Below are 17,141 nucleotides of genomic sequence, written 5' to 3'. Positions count from 1 at the left end.
CTCTCAACCAGCCACAGGGTTATCGGGATCACAGCTGCTGCCAGCGGGATCAGTGCTGGAGGGAGGCCTCTGGATAACACAGGGACTGTCGTGGGGAGGCCTGGAGAGCCAGCAGACCTCTCCCAGAAACCCATCTTGCCATCACGTGTGTCCTCCTTGTGCATCAGCCCCTGGAAACAGCCCTGCTCCGGCTTCTCCAAAGCAAAAATCAAGCTCATTGCTACATCTGGGGCCCAGAAAACAACAGCGAGGCAATAAACAGATTTTGGGACAAAAGCTGATTCCCAGCTGGGGAACGGGGGGGTGTCAAGAAAAAGAAGTCTCCTTTACATTCCTTCCCTATTTTTAGCCCCATTTCCTACGGAAATGAGATGTCTGCAATCAAGTCCTCTTCTTGCCTGATCCTCTGCAAGACCAGTTCTAATACATTCCTGATTCCAGGCAAACGAGGGAGAAGCCACAGAGAAAACCCTTTTCCTGTGAGTTGTGTGACAACAAACGGGCAAATTTCATGGAAAATCGACCCTTGCACTTGGGAAGGCAGAAACTGGCTGGGGGAATGCAGAGTAACAATTCCTGCTGCTCCAGGTTCCTGCTGTGCTTGCCTCAGGTGCAGCACCTTGGCAGCACAGCCCTGGCAGCTGGGCAGTCACATTTGCCTTAATTCTGAGTGTGTTAACAGCACATGGATTCATGGATTCTTGGGGATGAGGGAACAAAGGGACAAGAAGGATGGAATTAAGATGGAAGCACAGCTGCACTCATGCCACAGACTTCCAACGTCACCTTGGGAAAATCAGCTCCCTTCCCACCACCTCCATCACCACTATGACCTTCCAATCCAATACCAGCTGCTCCAGAAAAATGTATGCCTGGATTCTTTAGGAGAAGGGTCAGTGCGAGTCCCAGAGCTGGGGAGTTTGTGTCCCTGACAGCACAACTGGGAGAAACTCCTGCTCCTCAGGCACAGCTCTCCTTGGCGAGGTGGAAACCACATGCGAGTCCCCACAGGAGCACTCAGCGCCACGTCCCACGTTTGCCAGGGAATATTTGGCAATGGAAACAGGACTTTATCACCAGTGATCGCTGAATGATCCACCTCCAGTGCTCTGCAGCTGAGCCCAGTGGGAAAGGTGCAGGAGATATTGAGTCCTGGTGAAATATTTGTGGTCAGGCTCCTCCATACTTGCCGGTCCTTCAAGACACAAGGAGTCTGATCTGGGAACCAAGCCAGAGGCTCCCATGAATCACAGCCCTGCAAACAGAAATCAGCTGAAATGAAAAGCTGACCTAGAGCAAGAGCCAAACCTCCACAGGTCATAGCCCCAGATCGGGGGGATCCCATTCCATGGTCTAAACCACTTCCCTGCTGGATTGTCAGCCATTTTGAGAGCTGCCCAGAAACTGAACTTTGAGGCTTTTGAAACTGGGCCATGGTGTTTTCTTACTTAGGAAAGAAAGAGAAAATAACACCAGTCCTTCTTCTCTCCATGATATGATGCAAAGGCATGGAATGCCAAATGATCCATGCAGGAGCCAACTCCAGTTCAAAAATGATTGAGGTATCTCAAACTTTGGTTCCCCAAGGCTTAGCTCCTCTCCCAAGCCCCCATTTGAAGGGCTCAAACCCTTTTCCAGCTCACCCACCACATTAAATTGCCACTCGTTAATTACTGCACAGACATTCCCTTGTGCAGCTCCATCAGGGAATGCTCTCCAAGGATATAACCAGAGCCACACTGCCCTGTCCATAAACACATTTTGGGTTGCTGCAGCAAACCCAGCACACCCAAGAATCCTCCCAGCCTTCAGCCCCTCACCTTCCTTCACTCACTCTGTTCCTTCTGACACCAATCCTGCTGTGAAACCTGTGCATTCACATCCAAGGCACAAGGACACAGATCCCAGCTGCTTCTCCATTTGCTATAAATGGAGAGAGGGAAAACAGATGAAAGGCCCCATGTCCAGGCATGCTGGCCACTGCTGGACTCCTCCGTGTGGGATTTGCATCAACACGGACCCACTGGGAACACGTTCCCTTTCTTTTTTTTAATAAAAGGCTGTTTTTTAGGTCACAGGAGATAATAAAACCTCTAGTGCAAGAGAAATCCAACCAACAGAGTTTCCTGATGTCCCGTTCCCGTCTGCCGCTGAAGCGGATTCCGACACGCGGCTGGATCACGCTGAGAAAACAAGACTGGTTCCACGTCAGAGCTCAAAGACTCCTTCCCAAAGCTGTAGGGATAAAAAACACAGAGAAGGGGCAAATCAACAGCACTTCCCTCCCACCCCAGGGCCTGAACAACATGTCCCGAGAGCTTTGGATAAACACCGGCAGCTCACGGCTGGCAGAGCGCGCGATCCAAATGTCCTGAGGGAGCTGCTAAATCCCCCTGCTGCCCCGTGGCTTCCAAAGAGAGTGTCCTGCACTTTGTTTTCCCGCAGGAGCTGGCTGTTGGGAAGGAGGACACAGCCACAGACCCCGTCTGTCAGGCTCCATCAGACTCCACAAACAGCTCCTCACGGCGGGAAGCTTCCCGCTGCGGGAACGGCTTTGCTTGGGAAGCTGATTTTAGAACACAGCACACTGTGCTGAGGGAAGGAAGACAAATCCCATAGTGGAAGTAACTTAAACCACCAGAAACGCTGCAAAAAGCAGTCCTGTGGGATGACCAGGGCGGGGCTGTTTTACCTTCAACCACAAGTAGGATTTTATGTGAAACACAGCTCCAAGCCCCTTGAAGCTGCAACAACCAGAGCACTGGAGGGGTTTGGAACAGCACCAGCCTTTGAAATGATGGAAAACTCGCTCCTAAAAGCAGCTGGAGCTAAGGGGGAGGGAAAAACCTGGAGCCACAAAGAAATTCTGGTGCCACAAAGGAATTCCGGTGCCATAGGCCACTCTTGAAAGGGTAGAGAAGGTCAGGGCTGGACTCAGTGCACGGCACACAGAAATCAGGGATCCCGGAGAGGGGAGAGCGAGGAGGGGTCTCGGGGGACACACACCTGGGATCCAGGGAGGAGCAGGGCCAAGGATGCTCTTGGCGTTCCTGCCCCGAACAAGGGACGCCATGGGGAGCCGAGGGAGCAGCGAGGGCACCTCCCGAATCATTCCCGCCAGCCATTCCCGAGCAAACCTTGCAGCTGGCGAGAAAACAACGCTTCCTTATGATGGGAAATGTCAGGGCTGCGGAGCCAGCTGTCCTGCTGCCGCCGAGCCCTGCCGGCATTCTTGGAAAGCACAGCAGGAGCGGCACAGGCAGCGGCTTTGTGGCCAGCGGGCAGGGATCAGCGCTGGAATTCACTCCCAATTCCCAGCACATGCCCTCTGCTCGGCTCTCCAGCCTCCCTCCCGGGGGGGACAGACGCCACAGGGGTGGCCGGAGCCCAGGCCTGCTTCTTGTCCGACCCACGTGGATCTTCAGCTCTGGGCAAAGCATCTCAAATTCCACCCGGATCTGTTTGGTCCTGGCAGAGATATTTCCACCACGGATCAGTGCTTAAAGGAAAAAAAAAAAATCCCAAACCGGTTTTCTTGAGAAATTCCTGCTCTCAGCCTATTTCAGTGCTATTTAGCACCAGGAAGGGTGACAAGGATCACCCCCCTGAAGCCCCACGGAGACCTGTGACTTCATCCCTGAGAGCTGGGCATTCCTGCTTCCACTTGGAATAACAAGAAGCTTTTGATTCAAATTCTCCTGAAGAAAGCATCAAAATAATCCCTTTTTTACCTCGGTCTGAATAAATCCAACAAAACCTGCCTATTTTGCATCATAAACATTTTTAAGCCAAAAACTTCCTGATACTGAATGGATTTTCCCTTCCTGAATTTTTGCCCCCCCAAAATGCAGTGAAACCACCCTAATTTGGTGTAGTATCTCACTTGGATCAGATCTACATTCCCAAGGGCTTTTTGGGGGAACAGACTTACAGAACTTAAGCCCTTTGCTTTTCCCTTGACTCCACAGCAGCCTCTGCCCTCCGTATTGTTGAGCCCAGAATCCCGTGTTATTTCCAAGTGTTTCTTCCTATTTGGGAAGGACAGAACATTCCTGCTACATCCCCTGAAAGCCAAGACATGCTGTTTCTTAGCCCCAGCACTCAAACACAGAGGGACTGAGGGTTTCCAGTCCAATTCCTTCGGCTGGCAGCGCCGCTTCCGCTGTGCACCGGGAACAGCCTGCATCCGGAGCCTGTGGTCCCTGTGCCAGCCCACGGCACACTCTGCCTGCTGCTGGGAGCTGCTGGTCCCAGCATGGACCTGCAGTCACCTGTGGGAGAAGGGGAGGAGGTGGGAGATGGTTTTTGGAGGGGTCTCCCCACCGTTTCAATTTGGAAAAGGTTGGGAATGAGGATGCGAGGATCCAGGCTGTCCCTGCCTTCACATTCCATCAGCTGCTAAAACTATGTTTAACCTCAGCAGCAGGGAAACAGCAGAATTCCCAAGGGCTGTTTGTGCCAGAGGACCTGAAATGGGGAGGGCTGAGTCCACCCCTGCAGATCCAGCTGTCTCCAGTGGCTGAAGAACCAGCTCAACCCTGGCACACCTGGATCCTTTTCCAGCAGCCAGAGCCACCACAGCGGTGCCTGAAGTGATCTCCCAAAGGAATTGTGGGACTGGACAGCCAGGGCCAGCTCCAGATGGAACAAAACTCCCATTTCCCTCAGCACAGGGCTCTGGCAACCTTTGTCCCAGAAGGGGCCATGGTGGGAGTGCAAAGGACACCCAAATGTGGTTTTATTCCCAATGTGAAGCAAGCTACTCCCTAGGGAAGTGCAGGGTGAGCAGAGCCCGTTATCCCTTCCCATGGTGGCTATTAGGAACCCCATAGTACAACAAACCCCAGGAAACTTCAGGAAACTCTCCTCCTGATGGATATCCAGCCCAGAAACACCAGCAGACCTCAGCTGGATCCAGCAGGCCTTGTATGTGCTGCTCAGGGAAGGACAGTGCTCAACGTGCAGCCACAGAAGAGGGAAAAGACCAGCACCTAGACATGGAATACACTCAGCAGGCCAAAACTCAGCTCTGAAATAGGCTCAAAATCCCTGCTGAGCCACCAGTGTCTCATTTTGATGGTGTTATACACACACACACACAGTTTATTGCTGCTCACCTTCAAGAGGGGAATTTTTCAGATCCACTTCCCAATGCTAATGCTTAAGAAGGATTTTCACCCCTTGGCACGACCTGGGAGTAGATTTGACACCCTGCAGTCACCTGGTTTCACTGCTCTCTTCAGTCCCACATGCTGAGGGTCATGCTGTACCCCAGGATATTCCCTGGAGCCACACAATGCCAGGAATTACATGACCAGGATTCCTAAAATTCAGGCAGTATGGAGGCAAAAATATCCATTAGGCATGAAAAGGCTGGACAACCAGCAATGGATCCTGGGTAGTTTAAAACTCCTGGTAAATAAACACCAGCAAGGCTGAAGCAACACTTTAAAAAATATTTCATTATTTTAAAAAGAAAGCACATAGAGACTTCCATTTCCCACCACAGCAACAAGTCCAGTGCCAAGGCAGTTTTATTTCCACAATTGCCTGGAGCAGCAATGATTCCCAGGAACACCTCCCCAGTCAGGACAAGCAGGGGTAGATTTCGATGGTGTTGATCCGAAGGACAGTCTGGGGGTTTGCAATGACTGAAAAAGAAGGAAAAGGGGGAAAAAAAGGATCAGGTAACAGCATAAACCTGGTGCCTGCCTCATGCCAGTGCTCCTGCTGGCAGACAGCAGCATTCCATGGGGATGCCAAGGACAGCAGGTCCCAGAGGGCAGCCTGGTTAAGGCTTTACCATCCATCCCATGTAAAAATAGCCATAATTCTTCCCTCTCTCAGAGAAGGAAGAGAAATTTTGCAACCAAAACCTGGGCAGGACCCTGTTTGGGCTTGCTGAGAGCTGTGATGACACATCCAGTGTTCAAGGCTTTGGGGAGAAACTGGGAATGCTCTCCTGCCCAGGAATATTAAATCCCCTGTGGGTGCACCTGGGAGAGGGGCTGGCCCTGAGGGGCTCTGGGGACACGGAGAACAAGCCCCTTGCTCAGGTCCTTGTGCTGGGATACCTCCCCTCCCACATCCAGCAGGGAAGGAAAGGTGTCCTTTCCCCCTTACTTTTCTTCCTCTGGAAGTTGTGCCTCCTCCAGAAGCGCATGTTGACCTTGGGCCACGACTCCGTCTTCTCGATCACCGTGGCCTCCACACGGACCAGCTCCTTCCTTCAAGGGAGGGTCAGAAGCACCAGCTTTTAGTTACTCACATCCTGCCACTGTCACTGCTAGAAATGAAGGGACTGCTTCAAGCTAAGAATGATTTATTGCTCAGATCAACACCAACCTCAGAGGCTGTGAGATTTTAGAGGAGTAAGTGTTCGGCCATAGCTCAAGAACAGTGACAAATTTCTTTGTTACAAGGCAATATATTAACTTCCTAACTCAACAGACAGTTGCCACAGGGTTTATTTTACTTTCCTAACTTATCACCTTTACTTACTTCTGCTGCACTGCAGATACTTTTATCCAATGGGTTTCTAATTTACAGGTACAGATATGTTTTTATTGTAACTTTTAACAACTACACCCCTTTTATTAGAAACTCCTCACTATCTTATCAGTACAGTTTCTCACTTACTTAAGGTATATTCTCACCTACAACTACAGAAATATAAGTTTATGATTTTTTTCACATCAACCTAAGCTTCTTTCAAGGCTGTAGATCAAAACTTTTAGTGTCTGTGGAAGTTTCTGTTTTTCTGATTCCCACAGTGTCCTACTCTTGGGCAGCACGTTTCTGAGAGAAGAGACAAAGGGATAGCAATCCTGGGAATTCCAGCTCCTCCGTGGGAGGAGGGCCACCTGCCCAGGCACAGCCAAAAGGCTCCAGGTGCTGCAGCTGGCTCAGGTGTGACAGGTCACAACTCCCCTGGCATGAGAGGGATGAGATCATTCCACCAGAGCAGGCAGCAGACACAGGGACCTGCAGGAACTTGTAAGACTGAGGCAAGATAAATTCCCCTGGCACCTCCAGGTGATCTCATGTGCCCTGCTTTGGTTTTGGCACAGGATGAGCCCATCCCTGCTCCTGGTCACCAAGAAATCCTTCCTCTCCCTCTAAAGCATCACAGATAGCTGGAAGAAAACCTTACCTTGCTGGAAACGCTACAACTTTCCCAATAATTTTTAATTAATTGTTTTAATGAACCATAAGCTATTTTCCACTGCAGCCAGTGTTTGGCAAGGCTTGCCATAAGCTGCTGCTGCTCTGGGAACACGGTTTTGGGGGAAATTACATTAAATTACTAAGTTTTTAAGCTAAAACAACTGCAATCAACCTTGATATGCTTCAAGGGTCTCAGAAGGTGAGAACCCCCAGGCAGGATCCAGCCAGGAGCTTTGGATAAGGGGGTTTTTAGTCAGCAGCCACAGGGAAGGAGGAGGAGCTGCTCTTCCATGCACAGCACTGCAGAATTCCATTAAAAGCTCGTTAACTTTGCCACAGGAAGACATTTAAAGACCATTTTGCTGACAAACGGCTCTGTCTGCACTTGAGGGGGGCAGAGGGGGAAGCCCATCCAGCTGAAATCGTTCCAGCAAGGTCACTGGGAGGCCAAAGGCTTCAGACAGCCATCATCTCTTAAAATCCACCCTGGGGGTGTGATTAAATCAGAGATTGGATCCCAGAGGAAACTGATTTATCTGCAGTTAGTGACCAGCCCAGAAGAAAAGAGGCATAGAAAAATACAGATTTTAAGAAACCACTGTGTGACCCCGACATCCCAGCTGCAGGATTCACTCCAGATCCAGCACCACTGAAGCACACAGAAACCCTGCAACCCTGAGGGAGGAGAAACCAGAAAGCAAACTGCACTCCAGCCGTGGTTTACCACTAATCTGGGACCAAACTTCCTGGATTCGAGGCCCTGATGGCTTCTCTGTGGGACTCAGCTCTAGGAACTGCTGGCAGGAGGCTGAAGCACAACAGAAACCGACTTGCCGGGGAAGAGCTCGTGGGCAGGACAAGTCCTCAGCAAAACAGAGCCCAAGGAAAGAAATAAAAATCTCTATCAAACGTTTTAGGTATGACTGGAATGTCCATAAAAATAAGAAGGGGGTCACAGGTTTCCCAGAGCCCGACACTGCTGGGCCTGCAGCCTTCAGCAGCAAAATGCTCCACGGATTGGATTTTAGCAGGAGGTGGGAAAAACTCAGGCTGGAACCTCATGGCTCTGAGCTGGGCTGAAAAGTGCTGTCAAGAGGCAGAGAAAAAGATGCAGGCAAGCTACGAGGCCTCAGGATGCTAACTCCTGGATCACAGCTCCAGCTGCCAGGCCCGCTCCCTGCAGGACTGAATCCCAGCCCGGCCGCCTGGGACAAGAACAGGTCCAAAGCCTTTGGCACTTCCACTGCAAAAAAGGGCAGGTAGCAGGAGAAACAGCGAGCTTTCCTAGAGGGAAAATTCCCATCAGCTGTGTTTTGTCTAGAAATAAGCCAAACTTTCCCTGCACTCGTGCCTAAGGCAGGCTCCAGCCCTTGTGCCAGCCGGGGCTGGCAGCGACTTGGACAAACACGGAGCCCAAGAGATTCCAGAGCAGGAGCCAGCCAGAAGCTCCCAGAATAGCCTCCAGCATGCAGATGGGGTGTGTTGGGATTTAAAGAAGTGTCATCCCAAGAGGTATCAGAGGAAAAAAGCCTGCCAGCTGTACCAAACAGGACACGTTTGGGAGCCCACAGGAAGCGGCTCAGGCTGTGAGTGCTCACTGGGTATTTATTGATACAACAACAGGAACACAGAACTGTCTCTCTTCTCATCCAGCCTCTCCTCCCCTCCCCAGAATGTCTGTGGGCTGGGGGGTTGTGTGAGAGAACTGCAGTGCATGTTGCTGTTGACACCCTTTCCCCTTCCCCCTTCTCTCATCCCCTATCGGAGAGCTGGGATTTGGGTGGCTCCCTGCAGCTCAGAGGGTCATGGCATCTCCCCCTGAGCCTTCACTCTTCCTGGCCAGCCTCTTCCTCCTCCCACTATCCCCTTCCAGCCGCAGGCCCTGGAGGCCAGGCCAGATGTGCAGCCTGGTCTGCCTCAAGCAGCTGCCAACACCTCCCACAGCCTCAGAGCACCTGCAGGAGCCAACAGCTGTTTTCTTCCTGTCCTGGAGCTCCTGGCTATCCCCTGCCAAATCCAGCACAAAGAGACAACAACCACCCCAGGGCCCCTGGATCAGCTGGGGAAGGAAGCTGCTCCTCAGCTGCCTGACATGGCACATCCCAAAACTAAAAGCCCCTTACCAGTCCTAAAAATGAAATTCTCCATCCTAAAGCCTTCCCCACAGGCATTACCTGGCAGTAACTCAGAGAATCCTGATGATCTGCTATTCCAGATCCACTTGCAGTGCTGCTACAAGGACTGGCAGCTCCCAAAATCCTGTCCAACACAGGGACCTGAGGCAGGTACCACCAGTGCCACTGGAGCCATGTTATCACTGCACAAACAATTCCTAAATACCACCAGCAGTAACACCTGGCCCACACCCCCTTCCTTCTGGGAAGGAAAAAGCTGAGGAACCAGGGGCTCTGTACAGCAAGTCCTGCAGCAGTGGGATGGAGGCAGTGCCAAGGGATCAACTTCTCCCAAGTTCTGGGAGAACTGGTAGAATCTGACTGCTGGATTATGTGATTAAGAGGAAGGGAAAAATCAGGAACACTGAAATTAGGGTTAAGGCCTGCTGGAGTAAGTCAATGGCAAAGGGAAAAGGGTTAAAAACCCAACTTAAGGGACTAAGGAAAAGGATGACTAGCACCAAAATCAGGATAAGAGGGTAGAGATGCTGAAGAGCAACATGTCCTGCTAGTCTGTGCAAGGAGGAAAAGATCCAGCTGAGGTGAATACCCACGAGCTACCTCAGAACTGAGACCTGCTGCCCTCCCAGCCCTGGGGTGGGCGAGCCTCACCAGAGGCTGATGAGCTCTTTTACTGGTGGTTCTTCCAAAAGCCACGAGGCTGGGATCAAAGTCAGTGCTGATAAATCCCAGTTTCAGGGACTGCAGGGCCCTGAAGCCACAATTAAGTACAAAAATGTCATATAACTCCTTTATGAAGCATCTTACCCCAGCAGCGGCCTTCCAATGAGCGTGAAGTCATCAGCACCAACCAGCAAAACCTGGGGGAAATAAATCAGCCACAAATCACTGCTCATTGTCCTGGCAGAAATGCAAACAAGACCTTTCAAATTCTACAGCCATAAAGGAGTCAAACTGCTTCAAGCCAGGCCTTCCCACATTTCAAACCTGACACTAACCGGAGGGGTAGTGAGGAGAGCTGCTAACAGGCTGCAGACAGAGCCATTACTCTTCCAGAGAGCTCATCCCACTCAAACAGGCTGCAGAAGTATCTTCCTCCATGATCAGAACACACTGAACCTCTCTGTCCTGGCTTACCAGCAGCCATAAAAAAAAAATATGAAAAGCAATCAGGGAAGAAGAATAACCTGCCTCGTGTGGGATCTGGACAAATGGCAGCTCCTAAACCCTTTTTACAGCAATTGCTACAAATCCCAGTGGAGAAACAACTCCCTCATCCTCCTCTGTAAGGCCTCCAGATGGGGAATAAAGAAATGAACGTCTGGGGGTTCACCAGCCCCTGCTGTTTTGGGGCATTTCAGCCACATCTAAAGGAACAGGCAGGATAAGAGAGGATACAGTAGGAAGAGGCTGCATTTCACTGAAATCATCGGGTTTGGAAGAAACCTTCAAGTTCATGGAGTCCAACCCTCAAAGCCAGCACTACCATAATCTTCCCTAAACCATGTCCCCCAAGTGCCACATCTGGAGCCACTTCTCCCAGGGCTGCCTCACAAATCCTCTGGCAGCACTTACAAACCACACAGAAATGGTCACGAGAAATCCTGGCTTTTGTTTTAGACAGAAAAAAAAAACCCTAAAGGGCTCTGGTGTTCAGGCAAATTTCCTCCTTCACTCCCATCTAGACCTTTGCATTCTGAGCTGGCTACACCACAGAAATCCCTCCTCTCTGCTGCACACAGGGATGTGGGACACAGCTGAGGACATCCCTAAAAAGCTGCTTCAAAACTGGGCTTCAAAAGCAATGGACAGGCACAAAAACTCCTCAGCTCTTATTTAATTACTTGCTTAGCTCTAACAAACAACACGAAGGTGAAGCCAACAGAATCCCACTCCATAATATTTCCCTTCAGCCTGGATTAATGAGCCTCTGCAAGTCCCTGCTGGTTGTCCAAGGCTGAGGACAAAGATATTAATTGGATCTTGGCAAGTCTCCCCTCCGTGCCCCATCCCTCTGCCTCCACCCGGCCCAGCATGATAAGGATCTTGCAGAGCCCTGAGGAGTTTACAATCCCTCTGGGAGACCTGCAAGGATTTAAGAGGCTGGACAAGATGATCTTAGAGGTCTTTTCCAGCCTAAATGATTCTGTGATCCGGGGTGCTGGAGTCTCAAGGCAAACACAGGCTTTCGCTGCCGGCTCTGGAAACAACAACTGTCATTTTCTTTTTTTGGAAGGAGTTAGGACAACAAAAATCTGTCTCCCCACAGAGTCTGGCAAGACTCACTCCAGCCCTGTTGAACAGAAATCACAATAATATCTGAAACTGGAACAAAACTAAGGCAATTGGAACAAAACAAAGGGCTGGAATGAAGGTGGGAGACCCCCAGGAGCACTTTGGGACGTGGCGTTAAAACCAGTGACGGGTTTTGCCTCCAGGAAGCTTTTCAGGGAATCTGCTCTGTTTTTTTCACCTTTTCCATGCGGATTCGGTCTCCACACTCAGCCTCCAGGACATTGTCCATCATGATGAGGTCCTCGCTGGTGATTTTCCACTGCTTGCTGGCGAAGTGGACGACGGCGAAGAGGCGCCCGTACTGCCCCGCCGAGATCAGCCCGTTCACCTTCCGCACCACCTCTGCTGGCAAACAGCGGGCCAGGATCAGGGCAGCACAGCCAGAGAGCTGGCAAGGGCTGGGAAAACTCACCCAGCCACCCTGCTCTCCCCCCAGCACTCTTATCTCCTGGGAATCTTTAAGCAAGGATCAACAGCAGCGTTGCTTCCCAGATGCGTGAGCCTCCCTTTCTTTAAAATTAATGATTTATTTGTATTTTAGGTGCTGGCAAAGCCACGCATAAGTAAACAACTTGTATACACTGTGCAGCTTCTCTACGCTGCTGACTTTCAGCCCATTCCTCAGGCATCCCAAAATACACTGTACTTGGATATAAAGCATTCCAGAAAAGAGCTCTTGTCCATGCACCCTGTGTTTGTAGGAAATTCCCTCCATTTCCAAGTCACATGCAGAGAGCCCAGGGCTCTGAGCGGTGCCTAAGGCACACAGGAACATCGGGAAGAGCTTGGCAGAGTACCAAGGAAGAGGCCTCCAGCACGTGGCAGAGCCTGGCCCCAGAACTTGTACCTGCAGCAAGGACAAGACAGACCTGTCCCTTGCCCTTTCCCAGAAAAACCTCTTCCCACGGGCACGCAGAGTGGTGCCAGGAGCAGGACGGATCCCAGAGATCAGGTCCTGCACATGGACAAGCTCCATTCCCTGTGATCAGCTTGCTGGGCGGTGAATCCAACCCCAGTTTTTATGGGAACACCAAAAGGTGCTGCTCCCTGACACCATCCCACTGCCAAACAGCAGCTTCCCACCCTCCCAAGCTGCTCAGAAAAACACATTAAAAAGTGGCTGAATCATTTTTGGTTTTTTTTCCTTGGAATGCAAACAGAACATCCCTTTGGGACAGACAGGAATCCAGCAGCCAGGCAAACCCAACCCAATCCTTACAGGAATGCTCAGAAAAGGTCTTCAAGCCCTAGGATTCAAACTTAAAGGCACAGATAGGAACACAAATTATTTGCAGGGCAGGAGCTGCTGCAATTCCCACCAGGATAAAGAGTTGTTGATAACTCTTCCAACACCTTCAGTGCCAGGAAACACCAAGTGATTGCTGGCTTGGATCTGAGCACCATGTGGAGAGACCCATCCTAAAATATCCAGGGCTGTTTCCACGGCCAGCGGGAGGCAGGAGGCAGAACTGAAAAGCTCCTGCTGCTGTTCCCTTTGGATAAGCACAGCCAGCAGACAAGGATGCAATTGCTCAGCAGCAGCAGGAGGCAATGGCATGGGAGCAGGATGGCACCAATCCCTGAGGATGGGACCCTGCTCCCCACAGGGCTGGCAGGGAGCACTCTGTGGTTCACTGCTGGGTTATTCCACACACAGGGACAGGCACCCATCTGTCACCTGAGGGAATGTTGATATGGGGATTTTATCACAGAGCAGAGAAAAAGCAGGATCAGAACAGGCCAGCAGGAGTGTGGAGCAGGAGCTCTCTCCAAAGCACACCCTCAGTCAGGGACACACTCCAGCCACACTCCAGCTGCAGGAAGGTGGGCTCAGCTCCTCTCGTCAACCTCGCCCAGAGCACTGAGTGCCACGTCTGGTCATTCCTTGGCCACCAGCCCAGAGCACTGAGTGCCACATCGGGTCATTCCTTGAACACCCCCATGGATGGGGACTCCAAACCTTCCTGGGCAGCCCCTCCCAGTGCCTGACAGCCCTTTCCAGGAAGAAATTCCTCCTGATGTCCAACTTGCCTCTTCCCTGGCACAGCTTGAGGCTGTTTCCTCTCACCCAGCAGTCCTGACAAGCTGAGGGGACAGGGACACGACCCCCAGTGTTCTGTCACGCTCTGTCCCACCTCTGCAGGTCTGTCCTGTGCCCACCATCCAACTGCTCCTGCTGCCTGGATGTTCTGTCTCATGCACCAAAATACACCAGCTCTCCGTGTGCCCACCATCCAACTGCTCCTGCTGGCTTTGATTTAGCCAGTGAATGGAAAATAACTCGTTTCTCCTGCCCACAATGCTTCTCTCATGCTTTAATTTTTTTTAATACAGTGTTTTGTAGCAGGCAAGGTTCCTCTGGGAGCGTGACAAGCTGCCCTAAACTAAGGAGAAATCACATGGTACCCAAATCTCCCAAACCTGGAGAGCAGCTGGAGCACAATTCCAGCGACACTGAAACACGTGAGAAATGAAATTTATAAAAAAAAAAAGAAGTGAAGAACACAAACTTCCAGCTGAAGACATTTATGCTCAATCAGGCCTCGAGGCAGTGCTGGAAGACCAGATTTGAGACCTTTACCTGCATGATACTTGGCTTCTTCCACTGGATCTGGAAGTTTCACCTCAGGCCATGGGGGCGAGGTCAGGGAAGTTTTGGCAACAAGTCTGTGAAGGACAAGGTAAAATTCACTGCAGCAAACAGATACTGCCACGAGATGGAAAACAGGGAGAAGAACGAAGGAAAAAGGAGATGGAGTAGAACTGGATGTTACCCACAAACACCCCACCAAAAGGCATCAGATTGCAGTTAGCAATTAGGCAAGAATCTACAGTAGCACAAAAGCAATCTTAGATACAAAGAGGAAGGAAAACTCCATGAGGTGAACATGAAAGGTCGTGGTTTCTGAAATCTGAAAATTCAGATTTTGTAAACACCATCCCAAAATAAAAAGCAAATACCATCCCCCTCAGCAGTGGGCAGTTCAGGCTTTCCTGCATGCAGAAATCCATACTTTTCCTAAGCAACACAGGATGCACCAAATGCACAAAATATCCAGGAATAAACATGAGACGTAGTGGAGAAAAGCAAAATGGACTCAAAATCCTTTGCAATGCTTGATTTACTCTTGATTTACTCAAAATCCTTTGCAACTCTTGATTTACTCAAAATCCTTTGCAATGCTTGATTTACTCTGTAACCCCGAGCCAAACATCCCAAAGGGCTTTAATTCAAGAGGAACTGCAAGCACCTGTGAGTACACAACCACAGGCACCGAGGCCTCCCGGGGTTTGGTGAGCATTCTGGGTGCTGCATCAGCCAGGCAGAGATCCAAGGATCTCTGATCCTTGAGGATGAGCAGGAAGAGGGAACAGTACATCCTGCCATCCTCCCTGGCAGGAACTCTCTGCTCCTGCAGTGTCCCCTCCTGGTCACAGGCTGCAGCAGCTCCTCAGTCCTGCAGGAGATCCCGGCACAGGGAATGGAATAAAGGCACAGCAAGAGGTCCCAAAGGGCTGGAAAAAGGAAAGCCTGAAGGTGCCACTGGAGGAGGGGTCACAGGATTCCTGAATGGTTTGCCTTGGAAGGGATGTTAAAGCTCATCCAGTCACAACCCAAGGCAGGGACAATTTATACCAGACCAGGTTGTTCCAAGTCCCATTCAACCAGGCCTTGAACTTTTCCAGGGATGGGACAAAAAGACCCCCAAAAAATGAAGGGAAGCATCCTTCTGGGAAAGGTGACTGAAGGCAGGCAGAGCCCAAAACGCTGAGGAGTGACCAAGGGGCAGCCAAGTTTCCTTCTCAGAGGAAAGCCAGCTGCCCTCCCAGCCTGGAAGCAGGCCAGCATTCCAGGGGGAAGAGGCAAAGTGACGGATGTGTGACATTACCCTGGCTGTGGGGATGAGCTCTGGGAGCTCCGGTGCCGGACCGCAGCCGAAAGCAGCGAGGCTGAAAGGGAGAAAAAGAGAATTAAACACAGGCAGCAGCTGCTGGGCTTTTGCAGAATTCCAGAATCATTCAGGCTGGAAAAGTCCTCCGAGACCATCGAGTCCAACCTGTGACTGGTCACCGTGTTGTCACCCGGCCCAGAGCACTGAGTGCCACATCCAGGCATTCCTGGGAACCTCCAGGGATGGGAACTCCACCACCTCCCTGAGCAGCCCCTTCCCAGCCCAGGAAGGAAAAAAGTCCCTACTCTCTCCTATCCACTGGATTTATGAAGGGTTTATGCCAAGGATAGGAAAGGATGTGTAAAGCTCATTCTCCTTTCTGTTATCACTCCCTGTGTTTGGGATGCTCCGAGGCTGATGCTGGAAAGACCCGGATCCCTTCCACCTCTGGGAAGAACTCCAGGGCTCGTCCTGCAGGTGCAGCGCAGGGACACCGAGGGGCCGGGAGGCAGCAGTGGGGACCCTGACTACTGCCAGCCTCCTTCCATCCAGCAGCAGGCAGAGCACAGCCTTTCCATCCTTCCTTTCCACGGATTTATGAAGGGTTTATGCCAAGGATAGGAAAGGATGTGTAAAGCTCATTCTCCTTTCTGTTATCACTCCCTGTGTTTGGGATGCTCCGAGGCTGATGCTGGAAAGACCCGGATCATTATGCCAAGGATAGGAAAGGATGTGTAAAGCTCATTCTCCTTTCTGTTATCACTCCCTGACTTTTGGGATGCTCCGAGACTGATGCTGGAAAGACCCGGATCCCTTCCACCTCTGGGAAGAGCTCCAGGGCTCGTCCTGCAGGTGCAGGGCAGGGACACCAAGGGGCCGGGAGGCAGCAGTGGGGACCCTGACTACTGCCAGCCTCCTTCCATCCAGCAGCAGGCAGAGCACAGTCCTTCCATCCCTCCTTTCCATCCCTCCTTTCCCCCCAGCAGCAGGCAGAGCCCAGCCCTTCCATCCCTCCTTTCCATCCCTCCTTTCCCCCCAGCAGCAGGCAGAGCCCAGCCCTTCCATCCCTCCTTTCCATCCCTCCTTTCCCCCCAGCAGCAGGCAGAGCCCAGCCCTTCCATCCCTCCTTTCCATCCCTCCTTTCCCCCCAGCAGCAGGCAGAGCCCAGCCCTTCCATCCCTCCTTTCCATCCCTCCTTTCCATCCAGCAGCTGGCAGAGCACCTTCCTCCTGTCTTTCTTTCCTTCCTTCCCAGCCAGGCAGCAGGCAGAGCTCCTTCCTCTCCTCCATCCCAGCAGCAGCCAGAGCATTTTCCTTTCCTTCTTTCCTTCATTCCTCCCTTCCTTTTCCCCCAGCAGCAGCAATAGCCCAGTCCATCCCTCCATCCATCCATTCCTCCTTTCCAGCAGCAATCAGAGCTCCTTCCTTTTCCTTCTTCCCCACCTCCCAGCAGCAGGCGGAGCTCCTTCTTTCCCCCTAGCTTTCCCTCCCAGCGGCAGGGGCAGAGGCTGTCCCTGTTTTCTGTCCCTGTTTCCCGTTCCCGGTCCCCGCTCACCTCCCGCCCGCCGCGCTCGCGCCGCCGCCATCGCGGTGACCTCGCGCCGGACGCGGAACCGCGGGGGCTGGGCCTGTCGCGCGGAGGGGGCGGGGCC

The 17,141-nt window shown here is 51.7% G+C and overlaps 1 protein-coding gene across 2 annotated transcripts; it reads right to left on the bottom strand.

Moving 5' to 3' along the window:
• Positions 1-5,442: 5,442 nt before the first annotated feature.
• On the bottom strand, positions 5,443-17,103 carry MRPL21 (mitochondrial ribosomal protein L21). Of its 2 annotated transcripts, none has more exons than XM_041402188.1 (7): positions 17,045-17,103; positions 15,488-15,548; positions 14,179-14,264; positions 11,776-11,939; positions 10,110-10,162; positions 6,124-6,227; positions 5,443-5,651 (listed from the first exon to the last, which is right to left on the bottom strand). In XM_041402188.1, exons 1-7 carry the CDS (start codon positions 17,073-17,075, stop codon positions 5,587-5,589), a joined length of 564 nt encoding a protein of 187 aa, XP_041258122.1. In that variant the 5' UTR covers positions 17,076-17,103; the 3' UTR covers positions 5,443-5,586. The 2 variants fall into 2 exon arrangements, with proteins under 2 accessions (XP_041258122.1, XP_041258121.1); XM_041402187.1 differs by having other exon boundaries at positions 11,776-11,942; positions 17,045-17,084.
• Between the last annotated feature and the right edge of the window lie 38 nt (positions 17,104-17,141).

This window comes from Onychostruthus taczanowskii, unplaced genomic scaffold (genome assembly GCF_017590055.1).
Source record: "Onychostruthus taczanowskii isolate IOZ18803 unplaced genomic scaffold, ASM1759005v1 scaffold195, whole genome shotgun sequence".
Taxonomy (NCBI): Eukaryota; Metazoa; Chordata; class Aves; order Passeriformes; family Passeridae; genus Onychostruthus; species Onychostruthus taczanowskii.
This window is presented reverse-complemented; position numbering and strand designations above follow the sequence as displayed.